The sequence below is a fragment of the Sarcophilus harrisii genome, chromosome 6 (assembly GCF_902635505.1).
Source record: "Sarcophilus harrisii chromosome 6, mSarHar1.11, whole genome shotgun sequence".
NCBI classification, from domain to species: Eukaryota; Metazoa; Chordata; class Mammalia; order Dasyuromorphia; family Dasyuridae; genus Sarcophilus; species Sarcophilus harrisii.
The window spans coordinates 35,015,827-35,034,140 of record NC_045431.1 but is presented as its reverse complement, the minus strand read 5'-3'; the positions used below and the strand labels follow the sequence as shown (position 1 = coordinate 35,034,140).

Below are 18,314 nucleotides of genomic sequence, written 5' to 3'. Positions count from 1 at the left end.
AGGCTTTTACAAGAGATATTACATAGTAGACTAAATTTAAAAATGATACATTGAAAGATGTAGAGGATACAAGAACCTTCTGTTGTTCTTTGTTTCTTACTAAAATATTACTAATTGGAACAAAATCCTTATTTTCATTCCTTTTATCCCTTTTGACTTCTGTTGATTCGTTATCACCCTTTTTGGATAGAATGGAAAGAGGTATAGAGCAAGGAAATGATATTTACAAAATGCCCTAAACATGCTATTCTGACAATTGCCTTCAAAAAATGCCATGGAGGATAAGAAGAGCTTTGTGCTTTTTGAAAACTTATCTAACCAGGTTGACAGTTTATAAATATTGAAAAATTAATAATATTGCAAAAATTAAACAATAGCTCAGGAAAACTCAAATATACTTTCATTCCTGAACAAATCTATGATTTCATCAAAGAGATTAGTGCCTCCATCAGTAGAAATTGAGGCCCAAGTCTGATAAGTGTATGTGATTTTGTCTCTGCCCTTCCATAAATCCTTCATCAGAAGCTGATCCAACATGTTGAGGACCTTTCTCTATATTGATGAATATTTTCTAAGCACTAGTGGAACTTCTATGATGTCAATCAATTATTTAACTTATTTTTAAGTTTATGAATTTATTTAAAACAAATAGAAAATAGAAAAAAAGATGAAAAATTTTGAAAAAAATTTGCCATGTGCATGGCAGAACATGAAATGATTCAAAAATGAGACAAATTTCCATTTTGAGAGCTTACATGATGAATACTGCACATTGTGTTCAGAGCTGTCCCTCTCTGTTTCCTTGTAGGTTTTTTTTTGTTCTCTGCTGTGCAATTTTTACTTTACTTTTCCCCTTTCCTCTTCCCCATCTCCCCAACAAAGACTACAATTAAGTGTTGATATATTTATCTGTGTGTGTATGTATATATATATATATATATATATACACACACATGTACATATATTTTTATCACATACACATACATTAATATCTATAATCATATACATGTATGAATACATTCATTTCAGTCATTTATTTGTCATTATATTCCTGGTCTACATCCTTTTCATGTGTATGTCTCTGATTTTTTTATATGATTTCTCCCATATAATTTCTCCTTAGTGATATTAGCCTATACATTTCTGCCATGCACTTTCCATTGCTCATTGGGTAACTCATATTTTTAATTTTTCAGACACTGGTATACCATGGCTTACAGTCACATAGTGTTACTGGGGAATATTGATACTTTAGTATTGTGTTAACATGGTATTTTTTTGGAGGCAATTGTCAGAATAGATTCTTGTATTCTCTACATCTTTCAATCATTTAGAAATTGTGTTGTGTTTAACAATTCTTTGTCTCAGGGAGAATCAAGTCATTAAAAGTCCTGAATAATATCTGAAATGCAGTCCTGTTCTTTTCCCCCAGTTGACTCTGGGCCCAACTTATTGTCCATTTGTCCCAATTATATCAATTTGTGATTCAATTCCATGGACAGTTCATCTAACTGCTTAGCCTATTCTAAACAAAAGGATTTCTTCATTTACTTGATATGACTAGTTGGTCCAAACCCTGTTTTGAATGATTATGACTCTCGTTTAGGAGGCAATGCAATGATCTAGAGCTTGATGCAATTAACATTATGTCATCTGCAAAAAGGACTTTGTGAAGGACTTCATTAGAGCTAGGAAATCCTTCTTTAATTTGAACTCTGAAGTTAATAGAATTAAATCTCTTTGGAGGGTTTGTCTCCCTGTTTTATGCTTTATTTGATATTAAAAGTTTGAGGGCTTTCAAATAAAAGTACCTTTATTATATCTATAATTTGGCAATGTATCTCTTCATTGAAATCTGGTTATAATTCCCACTACAGGGACTTCACCAGGATTATTAACTCTCTCTCTCTCTGGATTGACTCAACCTGCTTTCATAAGAGGTCTCCCAGAGATAGTCCACTAGCACACAGCTGTATTCAAACTCTGAGTCCCAAGGGTATCTCTGTTAAGCAGAAATATACTTTGTTTACTCTATTGTTTTTGAACTCTCATTCAATGGATTTTCTATCCACATCACAAGCCACTACTAATATGACACTTTGGGATCTTAAACACAATTATTCATAGAATAAATTTTTTTTTCTATTCCTTTTGAGTATTACAGTTATCATATATAACAATGGCAGTATGGATGTACATTTGGCATTTAATATAAATTTCTTCCTTTCCCCCTTTTTCATCTTATTAATTTTGAAGGGATAGTATATGTTCTACATCTTTCATGCATAGGAGATAATTGTTGGAGAATAATATTCAGGGCTGAATTTTGTATTACCAAATCAAAAAAATTTTTTAAAAAGAATAGCTAGTAAACAGAACAATGGAATCTCATAACCTTTAAAACTTTCAGTCATTTGTGTGACTGTAAACAAGTAGTCTGCTGTCAAATGGCATTTGCAAAAGCCAGCCTTTCTTACCTTTATCAGGGGTATATCCGTTATGTTCACAGAATCTTTGAAAAGCTGGGAAATTAGGCATAAAAGTTTATTATTTTTTAAAAAGGTGACAGAAAATATTAAGTCCAGATATTTTTTCCAAGTCATTTGGCATCCCCTTCTATCTCCTTTCCATATCTTGAGAATAAATCCTTCAGTACTTTGATATTCATGTTGCCTCTAGCCTGGACCTCTTCTGTGCGTATTTGTTCTGGTCCACAATCATTGTCAGGGTCTTAATGTTAATATAATAAACTGTTGGCTAGTCAAATGAATACTTCAGAAGCAAAGAAATCCCTTTAGGAGAATGTGGTCAAGAAAACTTTCATGGATGACTTGGTTTGGACTGTTTTGCACAATCACAGAACTAGAGAGTTGAAAGAGACCTCAGTGATCATCTAGGTCAACTACATATAAAGAATTTCTCCACTTTAACTTGCTTGACGAATGATTGTCTAGTCTTTGCTTGAAGACCTCTCAGGGAGGCAGAGTCCATCGCTTTTTGAGGGATGCTATGTTATTTTTGGACAGCTCCCATGGCTGGCAAGCTTTACCTGGCATCAAGCCTAAATTTCCCCTTTGCCAACTTCTAAACTCATTGTTCCTGGTTCTGTTTACTAGGACCAAACAAAAATGAGAAAAGTCCCTTATCCACACAATTGCTTTCATGTCACTTCTGAGACTATTCTCCTATATAAATCTCAAGATTTTTGGTCAATCCTCACATTATGGACTGTAGGGCCCTTGACCATCCTGGTTGCCCCTTTTGTGGGTATTTTCCACCTTATCCCACTATTTCTATGGGCATTTTCCACTGTAGTGTCTAGAACCGAGCATAGAACCTCAGCTAAGGAATGACAAGGGTTAGACTACAGAGGGATCCTCTTTATGTTTCTAGAAGGTATTTCCCTTTTAATGTGGTTTAAGATTTTAATACTTTTTTTTGGATAGCCACGTCATACTAATATCGAGTATTAATACTGAGACTAATATTGAACTGTTTTTTTTTTTTAAGAATAGTTGGTTTCTGCTATTCTTCCCCTATGGATAAGATGATAGTGAATATTAGGATAAATAGGACAACTGACAAGAAATTTTTAGGTAAAAAGAATGTTTTAGGCAAAAATACAGAAGTGGGAAATTATAAGACACATTTCAAGGCTGATAGGAAGTTTAGTCTATTTATAATAGAGGTTCTTGATAGAGCATAAGTAAAATAAAGTTAAAAGAGATCTTGGAGGCAGATTGTGGACGATCTTGGATACCAGGTGATTTTTTAAAACAATAGCTTTTTATTTTCAAAATACATGCAAAGACGGTTTTCAACATTCACCCTTGCAAACCTTGTGTTCCAATTTTTTTCCCTCTCTTGCCTCATCTCCCTTCCGTAAACAGCAAGTAATCTAATATAGATTAAACGTGTGCAATTCTTCCAAATATATTTCCATATTTATCATGCTGCATGAGAAAAATCTAAAAGAAAGAAAAAGAAAACAAAAAACAAGTAAACAACAACAACAAAAAGGTAAAAAATACTATGTTGTGATCCACATTCAGTCACCATAGTCCTCTCTCTGGATGCAGATGGCTCTCTCCATAACAAATCTATTGAAATTGGCTTGAATCACATTGTTGAAAAGAGCCAAGTTCATCAGAGTTGATAACATAATCTTGCTTTTACTGTATACAATGTTCTCCTGGTTCTATTCACTTTACTTAGCATCAGTTCACTTAAATCTCTCCAGGCCTTTCTGAAAAATCATCCTGCTGATTGTTTCTTATAGAACAATAATATTCCATTACATTAATATTTCACAACTTACTTGGTCATTCCCCAATTGATAGGCATCCCCTCAGTTTCCAGACACCAGGTGATTCTAAAAACAAGGAACTATTAAAGGTTTTTTTTTTTTTTTTGGAAAGGTAATGATGCAATGAGAAACACTATTTTGGGAAGATTAACCTGGCAGCTATGTGCAAACTAGGTGGGAATAAGATAGACTGAATGCAAGTAGAATAATTAGATTATTGTGTTATTCCCTACGTGGAGTGAGGATTGTTGCTTTATCCTTTAAATGTTGAAAGCTCTATTTACTGTAACTTATATTTCATTTTGCTTTCTGTGGAACTGGGAGTTCAGAATGCTGGCATGTTGAAATTCCAATGCTTTCTTAGAATGTGGGTGGTAGATAGCCTAAGAAATCTTGGGATAGGACAGAAATGGGCCTGAATTACTTTGTTCCCAAAAGAACATACAGTTTCTTAAAACTGAAGGAAAACTGATTTCTGAGTCATTAATGGTTGGATGGTAGTTATTTATAACATAGACTTTCCATAAACCCTATATGGCTATATCCCTTTTCACCACTTAATAAACTGGAGATCTTTTTTGTCTTTGGTAGCATGATTTATAATGACTAGTCTTTAATCTCAGCACATTTAGGTGGGGGTAGTGCTTCACGTAGAACTGGATATGTCCCAATTTAAAAATCTGGGTCTGAAATAATCCTTTTGTGTTCAAAGTTCAATCATAAAGCTTTCTTATACAATCCTACCTTCCCCCCCTGCTCCCCCACCTTATTGGTCATTTATGAGTAGAAGAAAAAGAATGTTAGAATTAGACTGTGTTATTGATGCAATACCAGTGTAGCTATATTCCTCTAGGATTATTCTGTGATAGAAATGTTGTGGACAGAAAAAAAAACCCATAAAATTCTCAATTAATAGGAATTATTTCTGTTAGGAATAATAGGAATATTAGGAATTAATAGGAATTATTAGGATAGAAGTTAAAAAAAAATAGTCTAAATCACCATTCAGAAAAGGAAGGGGGCTCACAGGTCATGTCGTCCCCTCTACTCTCTTCATAGATGAGGAAACAGGGATGGAGAGATTAAATGACTTGTGCTAGGTCACCACTTGAGTAGAAGAGTGGGTATTTGAACACAGGTGCTCTGCCTCCGTTCTATCTACTTTGTCTACTACAGGGAATCTTTTCCACTTCTGGAATTCTATGAATCTGAGATTAATTTATTTTTCTTTTTAAAAAAGTGCTATAAAATATCTTTGTAGGCTACATCCTGGGTTCAATACATAATGGTTCCTAACTCCCATATCTGTATCTTCAGAACCGTTTAATTGTCATTGATGCTCAGAATGATCACCTCAAGGCACTGTAAGAGTCCCCAAGACTGAAAAAAAATTGATATGTTCAGTATATTATTCTTACTAAGGCAAAATTTCTCTTAAAGAAGATTCCAATAATGGAAAGCCTTCTTAAGCTAATTAAAAAATTCAATTAAACAATACTCTGAGAATTCCAGTTGATCAAAGTTTAATTACACATATGGCAGGATTAGTGTTAGCACAGGTTTTTTCACTTAGGAAAAAATGTGATCCTGGAAATTTTCAATTAATTAATTGTTGAGTTAATTTTTTTCTTATACTCTTAGGAACTAGATAAATAAATACTGTAAATAAATGAATGGTGTTGGCAAAGGGGAAGGGGGAGGTAATGAAAGTGGAATCAGCCAATATTGTTACATATAGAATGTCCAAGCAGATTAATTGTGGAGTGGGAAGGGATAGAATAAGGACTCGAGGATAATACCTAGATTGCGAGGTGAAAGGATTATGGGAATGGCAGTTCCAACCCAATAAACCGTAAGTGCCAGGCTAAGCACTGGGAACCTAGTTATTAAAAAGAAAGGGCTTGTACTTAAACAGGGCAGGGGGAAGAAAACGTAAAAGGAGACAGGGAAGTTGGGGGAAGAAAACACTAAAGGGTACCATGTGTGGGGCATCTTGTTCCATGGAGATGAAACCAGGCAGTTTATTTAGAGTGGAATGCATCCCAAAGTCCAGTTTCTGCTCTCCATAAAGGAAGGCATTAGGAGGAATTTGGTGCTGTACCCTCCAACCAGAGGGGAGATGAGATCGAGGGAGGTGATGTCAGTCAAGGCTTGAATTAACAGTGTGGCGATCCAATTGGCTGCAGGATGGAGTTAGGAAGAAGGGAAAGATGATGAGTTGTTTCGGACATGTTGAATTGATGTCTATAGGAAGTCCAATTAGAGATGGCTGATAGGTATTTGAAGATAAAGAAAAGGAAGTATTCTTTTTGCCTATCCGTTTGACCTGGAGTCTCAAAGGAGGTAAAGTCAATAAATGAGAGACAGGGATATGCTAACGGGTAAACTGAGGATGATGACTTGATAGAAGAGTGAGAATTAGTAGAGTCTAGAGCCAGCAGAGCATCCCCACTAGAATCCATTTGCCAAATTCTGCCCAGTGGGTTGTATTGCCAGGTGTTCCTGCTCCCCAATGACAGATGCAAAACGGATCAGCACCCATCTGAGATGCAGGAATAGGACACTGATTGAGATGACTTACTTTGATTTCCCTCTTCCCACCCCCATGTCTTTCTGTTTGTGGAAAATATCTTACTTGATTGCTTTACTCTGTTACTTTACCCATTCCCTAAGGGACAGCTAGATGGAAGGGAAATCAGCCATACTGTTCTTATCTCCCCTTTCCTTTTGTGGCAATAGAATATGCCTGCTTCAAAAACTGCTATTTTTTAAATTAAATATTTTTTTCTCAATATGCATGTCTATTAAAATCCAGGTGGTCATTAGAATCTTGGCCAGTTCTCTTGACTTTAACATTAATAGTGAGACTGGGAACAAGGGAGGACAAAACTCTGTTTTATAAGGCTAGCTTTAAAGTATTGAGATTTCTCCCTGAAAAATCCAAATAAACATTGCAGGGTATTTAAGGGGCCAAGTGTTGAGAGTTAATAGTTTATATGATGGGGAAAGAGCAATCTTTGGGAACATATATGGCTGGGTTAAATAAATAACTAGGGGCTTGGCTGTTTTGTTTTTTTTTTTGTTTGTTTTGTTTGTTTGTTTTTTGCCCAGAAACTCCTTACTGGGCTTGAAAAGGAAAGGGCCACTAAGGAAAATCCAAACACCAAACAGGCAAGAGGCAGAGAGAGTTGCATGAGTATGTCCATTAGGACATTTAGGCAAACCAGCCAGAATAACTTGGTGATGGTGTGGTGTGTGTGTGTGCATATGTATGTACTCTCATATGTAATATAATATAAATATATATTTAATAATATGAAATGTATGTAACAAAATATAACATATTATAATTTTAATATATATTATATATTTGACATACATTATATATCATTTACATATTGTATTAAATATTATTGATAACTGTTAAATATTGTATTATACATATATATTATTTAATGTATATTACATAATAAAATATAATATAAAATAAAAGAATCTAATCTAATATAAATGTAAATGTTTGCCCTAATAGAACATAGACTCCTTCAGATAAGATCTGCTTCATCTTTGCCTTTTTCTCTCTGGCACTTAGCATAGTGCCAAGCACAAAGTAAACATTTAGCAAATGCTTGTTTATTGAGCCACTGGGTAGAGAAACCTGAATTTGAATCTTGCCCCTTTTGCTTCTTGCTGTGTGATTACTGGCAAGGGGTCTAGACACTCTATTGTCACATCTGTAAATACAACTTCTATGCTGAAATATTAAAGAACAAACGAGTTTACTGCCTCAGATCAAAAGCATGGCGTAAAGAAGCTTTAATGACCATTCTCCCTCTAAATCTCATGATCCAGTTTGTACCTACAGACGATATTAGTTAAATATCACATACAATTTGTGGAATTGCTTCATATTATTAAAACTCTTGTTTGCTTTGCTTTAGGTCTTGGGAGCTGACGAAGGCAGCATGGGTGGCGGTTGTTCTCAGAAGCTGGCCTCCGCCAAAAACCTCCGCCTTTTACTGCTGGTCTTGATCCCGTGTATCTGTGCCCTCGTTCTCCTATTGGTGATCCTGCTCACCTTTGTAGGTGAGTAATTCCAATCTCAAAGAAAAATCAGGCTCCAAAGCCAAGTTAGAAACATTCTGCAAGAGCCGCCACTGCTGAGTCTTATTTAAGAGAAAGTGTCATGGCACTGTGGATGCTCTTTCACATCCTCCATCTGAATGAAACCCATCTTCTGGCCAAATCTTGCTCCTTGCTCCTAGAATTTATGCCACCGTGTCCTTCCATTGAAAACGGCTTTCTCTCGTCTTTTAGAGTTAGAATATTGGAGTGGAGAAAATACTGGATAGGTCACCAGATTGCAAGCATCACAGATTTAGAGCTGGGAGGGATCTTTAGAATCCCTTAAAGAATCAGATTCTGGTTCTAGCTTTCAGTGACTTTGGTCCAGCCATTTCACTTTCTGGACCTCATTTTCTTATAAAACTTGGACTATATGAGTTCTAAGGGACATTCAACCAGTGCCTGTCTTCCCTCTGCTTCAAAGACTGGATCAAAATCCCATCTTATCCAAAAAACTTTCTCTAATTCATGATTTTACTATTATGTGTCCTCCACTTCCCAGCACCTATCCAGTCACTTCTTTAATCTGATGTGTTGCTTTGAAGTAGTCTGTCACTTCATTTATATTGGGGGGGTCTGTTTTTTCACTTAGATTATAAATATTTTTTGGGGGTACAGAAATTGGGGTTACGTGCTTTGCTCAAAATCATACAAGTAGTGAGTATTAAGTGTCTGAGGCTGGATTTGAATCCAGATGCTCCTTACTCCAGAGCAGGTGCTCCATCCACTGCCCCATCTAGCTGCCCCCTAGATTGTAAACTTGAAGGTAATAGCCATGATATTTTTGTTCATTTTCAAAAGGTTGTTAAAATAATGCATGTCTTTGAATCCCTATCTGTGTATCTCTCTCTGTGTCACTGTGTCTCTGTGTGTGTGTCTGTGTGTCTCTGTGTGTGTTTGTCTCTCTCTCTCTCTCTCTCTCTCTCTCTCCTCCCTTTCCTCTATCTTCATCTTATTGCTCCCTCCCCCCCCCCCGTATATTCATACATGTATTTATATTTTTTATATAGACATATGTATTCTCAAATTAAATGCAGAATAAATGTACTTGAATGGCACAAAAAGCTCTTAACTTGATGAAGTATACAAATCTAGATCTTAATGTTTATGGGCACATCAGGAAATGGAAAATTTGATTTTGAAAATGCTTTTGCCGCTTAAATATTTGTTATATTGTTATATCGCTATATTGTTATATTGTGTGTACAGTTCATTTATAAGTGGGAGAGAAATATTATGGAAAACAATTTTTATGCATTTTATCGTGCACATGCATGTTTTTATAATATGCAGTGCTAATCACAAAAAACAGCAAAATGTTTATTAGTTTCCTCCCCAAGCATTTTCCCTCTATTTTTGCCTCTTTCTCTATTTTCTTCTTCAACAGCTTTTCATATTATCTCCTTATTGTTTTCTTCCCCTTTCTCCTTCTCATGGCCAATGACAGTCTCTGGTCATCTGTTTTAACAGTTTTATAGCCAGAAGATGTTAGATTTCCTATTGAAAAACATAACAATAATGCTGCAAATATTAGCGACACCTAGTATCTATCTCTAGTATATCCACCCATACATCTGGTTTAGAACAACGTATATTGGTTTATGTTCAGTCCAATCTTTCCTTTGGGTGATGACGTTTGCATAAGATAGAACAATTTTTCCCAAATGTATTTTACTTGGAATTTATTTATTGTTTAAAAAACATTCTGAGCATCTTTGCTTGATCTTAGCGGGAAAGCCTCTAACTTTTCTTCATCCTGTATTATGTTGGCTCTTGATTATAGGTATATACTATTTACTGTATTAAGTAAAAGGTCCATTTTTTCTTTTGCTCTCTAGGATTTTATGTATATGTTTATTTTTAGCAGAAATCAGTTTTGTATTTTGTCAAAAGCTTTTAAAACATCCATTGCTATAATAACATGGTTTAAATTATTTTATTGCTATGATCTAGTATGTGTATAGTTGAATGAATTAACTATTAATTGCTGATATTTTTTGAATTATTTTGTCTTCTTTGTTAATTGTTCATTTAACATACTTGCATGAATATTTAATAGAAATATTGGTGTATGACACGGGTTCCTAATCTAGGGTCTATAGCAGTCTTAATCAAGAAGTCCAGGGGTAGTTTACAAGAGGTCTGTGAATGTGGGTAGGAAAACTTGCATCTTATTTATTTTTTATTAACTTATAGAAAGTTAGCATTTCTTTCAATTATTAAAAACATTACTTGAGAAGTAGTCTATGGGTTTCACCAGACTACTAAAATTAAATAAAAAACACACTATGGGTAGTTCTTGAATTTTCTTTTTCTCCTTTGTTTATATTAAAAATGTATTCGCATCATCAGGTTTGTTTTTTTTTTTTTTTTGCTTTTTTTTTTTTTAGTATCCCTTCTTTTTCTATTTCTAATAAGGTTATTTAGTCCTATAGTTAGTTGTTCTTGGAATGATTGATAATATTCACTTGTGTAGTTAATATACTGCACTCATTTGCTCTGGGAATTTTTTTATTTGGGCATTCACTTATGACTTGTCTACTTTCTTTTTTGTAACCATTCATTTCATCTTCAGTTTTCAGTTTTGTTGGCAAATAATGAGACCAGATAGTTTCTAATAGTTTCCTATAGTTCCATTTAAATTGTGATTTCTCATTTTAGATTTTTAATAGAAAACAATTTGACTCTTTTCTCTTTTTAAAAATCAGACTAGTTAACTATGCTTTATGATAGACTTCATTTTTTAGATTTTTCACTATTGTCCCTTTGAGTAAAGAAATGGCCCATGTTTGACATGATAGCCTCTCTAATAAAAGGAAGTCTTGCCATTCCTTTTCCCACTTGGATTCTCCCCTTCCATTTGTCACAGAAAGAAGAAAAATTGTGTAGACTCCAACTGGGTAGGACATCCTTGTGTCTCAATATGAGCTTTACAATCCTTTCCCTTGCAACAAAGTTAAATTCTAATTTCTCTCAAATAAGCAACATTCCACCTCCTAGACAACTTTCTAGTTGCTAGTTGAACAAGATGGCTTGAATTTTAATGTTTTCCTTAGTAACTCCCTAGCAGACTATGGCTTTTCCAGTTTGCCTTTTTACAGATTTTAGAATTACACAAATCTCAGTTCCTGTTTTAATTAGTATTATATGTATTCTGAAAGACTCTTTGTATTTTCCTAAAAAACACAATCAAGATTACAAAATGTTTCATAATGACTTTTTAAAAATGTCTTTTTACGAAATCAAATCATTCAATCATTTTTCAGATTGCTACCGAAATATTTCATTTTTGTATTATTACTGAAACATAATCCCATAAAATACATCTCTATTAAATTTCCTGAAACACCAAATCATTCTTTTGCTTAAGGTTTTCTAAAAGATACTCTATTGGGCGTTCAAAGCCCTCCATACACAATCTTATTCTCATATAGTAATATCTCATCCTGTATGGTTTTGGACAAGTTAAGCAACTTGGAGTTCAGTTTTTTTATTTGTAAATATGTTGGACTAAGTCAAAGCTTAAATTGTGGATTGTGGCCCTATATGGGATTTTGTAACTGAATGTGAAAGTTGTGAAAAATTTGGCAACAATAAAAGATCAAATATTACACCAAAATTTAATTCTTTATTTAAAAGTAAACCATCTGGGGTAGCTAATTGGAGCAGTGGATAGAGTATCAGCCCTGAAGTCTGGAGGACCCAAGTTCAAATGTGGTTTCAGACACTTAATATTTCCTAGCTGTATGGCCCTGAGCAGGTCACTTAACCCCAATTGCCTCAGCAAAAAAAAAAAAAAAAAAAAAAGTAAACCATCTTACTAGTTTGCAAATCTGCTTTCATCTTTAATAAATGGCAAAATTATATGTATATTAAATATACATTATATAATATACAGTAAATATAAAAAATAAATTTATTTATGATTTATTATCAGTAAATGTTTGATGTGTTTATTTTATATAACTGGGCTTATGTAAAAATTTCTCTGGTGAAAAGGGGTCATAAGTGGAAAAAGTTTTAAAGCCCAGGACGAGGTGACATTCTAGAGTCTTTTCTAGCTCCAATATCCTATTTTGATGACAGCAGTGTAGTATAAATCCTGCCTGTTAAATGTGTCCCTTTGCCAAAAGGTCAATCTCACTGTTATTAGTTAATTTAACGTTTCTCTAGTTAAAAAAAGGAATAATAATTTTTAGTAAGAATATAGAAAGGGCATAACCAATTATTTATACATGTGGGTCTGTTCTAGGAGAAAAGCTTTCCTTGATGAGAAAATCAGAGATTGAAAGAGAAGTAGCAAGCTTCAATAAATTCTCCCAGTTAAGTCTAAGGTTATTGATACACAGGGTCCCTTCTTCCCTCCCTATTCCTTTAATATCTCGTATTTGCTCAGGGATGCAATACAAACCTGGATATCTTTGGGAAAGGACAAAACTCATGATCAAGAACACGTACAACTAAAAAGCACAATTTAAGGAGAATAAGAAGCTAGCCTAAGTGATACCAGTTTATGTGGCAGAGATGAGTCAGTGAAAGGCGACAGATTGGAGAGAAGATAAATTCCCTTGGTCCAAGTAGCAATAGTCAGGAAAACAAAAATATATCCAGCTAGATGACTCCTTAAGTGGGTCAGGATAAGCTCCAATTACTCATAATTATATTCTGCTTAGGGCAGTTCTCCTTTCACTTACAATTTGTTGCTCATGCTAGCTTATGGTCTACTCTGGTCCTGCTCTTATAATCCAAAGTGAGTTCCAGAATTCGGAGGTTTCCTGTGCCCCTGTGGTACAATCCCTTAATTTCTTTCCATCTGGAGAAAACTATAGTATTAGAAAGGAGCTCCCTCAGCCTTAAGGGGCTAGGTTCGTGTGTGTGTGTGTGTGTGTGTGTGTGTGTGTGTGTGTGTATGTGTGTATATATATATATATATATATACTATATTAAATTATATACATATATACATATATACATGTATATATATATATATACACATATAAAGTCATATACAAACAGTAGATTGGAGTGCCAGTGCTTGGGTAGTAGGCAGTAGTTTCTAGTTTAGTTTCAGTATAAAACAAATATGTTCCCAATTAAAGTAGGAAGTTAATATCTTCATTTGAACATTTGTGGAAACATTTTTATTCTATTTCTTAAATGAATCTTGGAGCAGTGTATGCAGATTTCCCACATGAAAATTTAGACTCTCAATGTGGTTCATTGATTGAAAATAAGAAATTAATTAGTTGACTTCTTGTCCCAATTGTTCCTCTGATCTACAGTGGGAGAACTTGATCATGTGTGGATTTATTATTTATATAGGTAATTAGGCCATATAGCAATCTAATGGTCTAAGAGAATTTGTGTCTTCATGAGCCCCTAACTTGATCCTGGGGGAGATTTAAAACTAGGAAGCATCAAGTTTATTTAGTGGGTTTGCAATTAGATTCTTTGCAATGCATTTGTTAAGTCTTTTTGAATAATAACTATTTAAAAAAATTTTAAATCATGTAATTATTACAATAAAACAATTTCTACCTCATATATCCCATTGCATTCATAGTCACATGGATAATGACACACAGATAAATATAAATTTATTTTAGGAGTTATTAAAATATTCATTTTGCTAATCTTTATAGATTTGATCTTTAGTAGAAGGGGATCCCCAATAAATCAAACACTCTAAAATAAATTTTCTCATGTTGCCTTATAGTTATGTTCATTTAAATATGGCATGACAGGAAAAGAAATAATTGCAAGTCTAATAGAATATTTTCTTAATTTATTTTTAATACTAATAGCTTTTTATTTTTCAAAATACATACAAAGATAGTTTTCAAAATTTAGCCTTGCAAAATCTTGTTCCAAATTTTTCTCCCTCTCTCTTCTTCTCCTCCCTTCCCTAAGCAGCAAGTAATCCAATACAATTTAAACATGTACAAGCTAAGAAAATCTTTTTAATACAACCTATTAAAGAATGTGTGAATTGGAAGCATTTTTAAAAGCATATTTGGTTGGTTTTATTTTATTGTATTCAAAAGAACCTTTATTTTGAATTCTAGAACTTAACTTTTAAAGAGGAATAGTTTTGATTAAAAGTGTTATTTTAAAAGCTAAATAACCTCTTGGAGTTAGATTATCCCAAACTAAATGGTAAGGTTACTCTTGGAGTGTAGTAATTAGTCCCTTTTAGAAGTTACATTATTTTTGTGGACTGCAAGGAAGTCATAATTTATTCTTATATAGGTAGGAAGGAAATAGGCAATGAGGTGTCACAATAATGGAGTGCTGGACCTGGTCAGGAAGATCTAAATTCAAATGTGGCTTCAGACACTTACTTTGTGCCTGGGCAAGTCACTCAACCCTATTTGCCTCAGTTTCCTTATCTGTAAAATGAGCTAGAGAAGGAAATGGCAAGCCACTCCAGTATCTCTTCCAAGAAAACCCCAAATGGAGTCAGGAGTTAAACGTGACTGAAATGACAAAACAACAAGAAGGAAAGAAGTAAGCCTCTATTTAGGTGCTTATGTGTCCTAAGTGCTTTGGAAATATTATCTCATTTCATCTTCATTACAACCCTAGGGGGTAGATGCAATTTTAATCCTCACTTTACGGTTGAAGAAATTGAGGTAGCCAGAGTCTTGACCATAGCAACATAACTAATTAGTATTTGAGTCTAAAATTGCACTTAAGTTTTTCTAACTCTAGGTACTGCTGGGCTACATAGTTCCTTAATAGCTCCAAAAAATTCTGTTTATTTTTCAGTATAAACTGGTTTTATGGCTCTGTTTTTTTGCAAACATTTCACAATTAAAAATTACTCAAATTTTATACTTAATTTATGTAGATATATGTATATGTGCACATGCATGTGTTGTATATATGTGTGTGTGTATATATATGTATATACACTAAATTATACTTTTTCTATGAAAGTATAATTGATTGCCTTGTTGTGATTTCCTTTTTTGAAACGATTTTTATTTCTTGCCCCATTCAAGTATTTGAGCTGTGAATCTTATTAGGGAATATCAAAATAGGAAAAGCTTTTAAAACTTTTGTCATAGAAACATTTTGGATGAATACATGACAAATTTGCATCAAAATATTCTAGTTACTAAATCTAAAGGTCCATATATTCCACTCAATCATGGTTAGCACTTCTAAAGAAATTCCAGCAAATATAGTTTTAAATAAAGCATTTGTTTTTGTTACTTAATTACAAATAATTGACAATTAATCTGATTTGATTATTTTCTCTATCCCCTAGAAATTTTCAGCAGTGCATGCCATTACATAGAAGTTGCATCCAAACTTTTAAAATAACTAAATCATGTGTATATCTTCTTATACATCTTTGAAAATCATTTTATCCAGTAACTGATTTTTTTTTTTTAACATTTTGTTGAAGAATTATTTTTTTTAAAGGAAATTAAAGGTAGGAGAAAGGACTTGTCATTTATTTGACTTGAGAATTTATTAAAAAGACAATTTCCCTTACCCATTTCTCTTATAAATGATGTTTCCAGTGTCATATAAATACATAATGTAGTATTTTCAGTGGACCCTTCTTTCCATGAAATAGTAACAAAAATTAGGAGGAATATGGCTGCCAGCCAAAATAATTAGAAACATTTTTTCACTACTTATAGTGCAGTAATGATGATTAATTCTGTATTACCTTAAATACTTTTGACTTGTTTTTTCACTGTTTAAAAAAGATGGTGTTTAAAAATGGGGATATTAAAAGAGTCATCACTCTTCCTCTGTGCTAATAGTTCACAGCATGGGTACAGTTCATGGTGCAGAGAATGTTTATTCTTTTCTTGTGTTCTAATTTTGGTGCTATTATGAAAGTTATAATGGAAGACCAACTGTGAATACTTGCTTAAAAACAAACTATTGAATTCAGATTTTAATAGTAGATTTTAAAAGCTTTTTTTTTTTTTTTAAATCTGTTTAAGCCCAGTATTGAAGCATTGGTGGTAGATAGTAAATAAATGGTTGTTAAATGAGGCAATAAAAAATGATGTTTCTTTCTATTAAAGTGTGACTACTGGTGACAAAGTTCTAGGCAAGACACCAGGGTATGTGGAGTCAAAAGATCTTTTTGGGGGATTTTATTTTAAACTTGTTTGTTGTCCAATTATGAACAGATTAACTTAATCTTCCTGATCCTGTTTCCTCAGATGGAAAATCAAATATTCAAAAAGATCTGTGATCTTGTTGATTTGAGATTTCCCTCCACAGATCGAGATGCTAACTTATCCCCGTTAGAATGTTAAAAATAGAAACTGCTGATTCCTAAAAGGACCTTAGCTCCATTGGTGGTATAAGTTGGCCATTGAAATCTTGAGTCGTACTCAATTGTAGCGGACACTACTGAAGTCTGTCCCTGTTTTTCTTCTGTGGCAATGGTTCTGGTGGTTCTTGTCTCTTTCTTTGAATTTTCCCTTTTAGATAATTGTTCCCTGCTTTAAAAATGTCCAAGTTTGATGGTCTCTAGAAAAGTCTTGCCATTGTTGGTCAACTGATAGTCCATGAAGTCCATGGTTTCGCTTCAACAGAAAAAGCTCCTATATGAATGTCTCAATCAGAAATGTAGTAGATTTTTGTTGGCTTAAAGTTCTAATAAAAATGGATTTTCATTAATAAATAACAGTGCGACAAATATATCAACATGATGCACATTATCATTGCATAAACCATTTTATCTAGAAAATTTAAAATTAGGAAGCAGAAAGAAGAGTGCACAAATCTGGAAGAAATTAAATTCAACAAATGTTTTCAGCATTTCTCCCAAGCTTCTGTCCTAAGCACTGGGGATATAAAAATAAAATTGAAACAATCCTTTACCTCAAGGAACTTACATTCCACTGCAGGGTGGGATGGGGAGAGGGAGCTTGGACATACCACTGCATAGACAAGGATCATCCAAGATAATTCAAGGAAGGACAGAGCACTAATTACTTGTGAGAGGAGGAAGTAGGGGAGAATTGCAGACCCTGCACAGAGTGGGTAGACCTTGAAGGGAGAGAAAGATTTCTGACAAGTGAAGATTCATTTTTTTGATATCATTATTAAATTTTATTTTTAATTTATAGAATAAAACAAGTATTTTCATAACAGTTTAATAAGAAAAATGATTGCATGTGAAACTGCAAAACTACAATGCACAACTAGCTATTCCTTTCAAATGTACAACAAAATTATTATATAATTTTTTCTTCCCCCATCCTAGAGATGGCAACCACTAGACACAAATAGGTGAATAAACACATACACACATATGCATGTATGTGTGTATATGTGTGCATACATATATGTATATGTCTGAGTATGCACACATGCAGACACACAGACACATACACAAATACAGACATACACATACACGCATATATATATATATATAAAACTTATAAACATAAGTTAATGTAGTGCTTTCACTGTTCATGCCATACTTGACTATAACCGGGGAAATTTGGGGATTTTGTTACCTGAATTTTGCTGATGTTTCCATTGTGATTAGTCAAAAGTTTTATTTAGAATCCTATACCATAGGAATCTCTTGACTTTCTCCAGTTGGAAAACAGCTGCTTTCCCCTTTTGATTTGTAGATAATGTTTTGCAAGTGTTTGACACTGACATAGTAGCATTTTTTCCATGGACCAATATTAAACTTTTTATTTTAGTTTCCTTTATTTTTAAAGTGATGTGAGATTGTTTAGCTAAGTGATGTTCAATTAGAAGCATTGCATGTATACATTTTTAGAATAAAATTTCCCTGGGGAGCTGTGATAGATGGATCGATATCACATTCATTTATTTTTAGTGGCGTTTTGAACTGTAGAATGCTAGCTCCTAAAAATTGTTTGTTTTC

The 18,314-nt window shown here is 33.6% G+C and overlaps 1 protein-coding gene across 1 annotated transcript in view; it reads left to right on the top strand.

Moving 5' to 3' along the window:
- The window catches only part of CORIN (corin, serine peptidase), a 181,228-nt gene that overhangs the window by 32,495 nt on the left and 130,419 nt on the right, over window positions 1-18,314 (top strand). Inside the window, exon 2 of the mRNA XM_031941961.1 lies at window positions 8,248-8,392. Within this exon, the coding sequence (XP_031797821.1) occupies window positions 8,248-8,392 (145 nt within the window). The remainder of the gene's footprint in view (window positions 1-8,247; window positions 8,393-18,314) is intronic.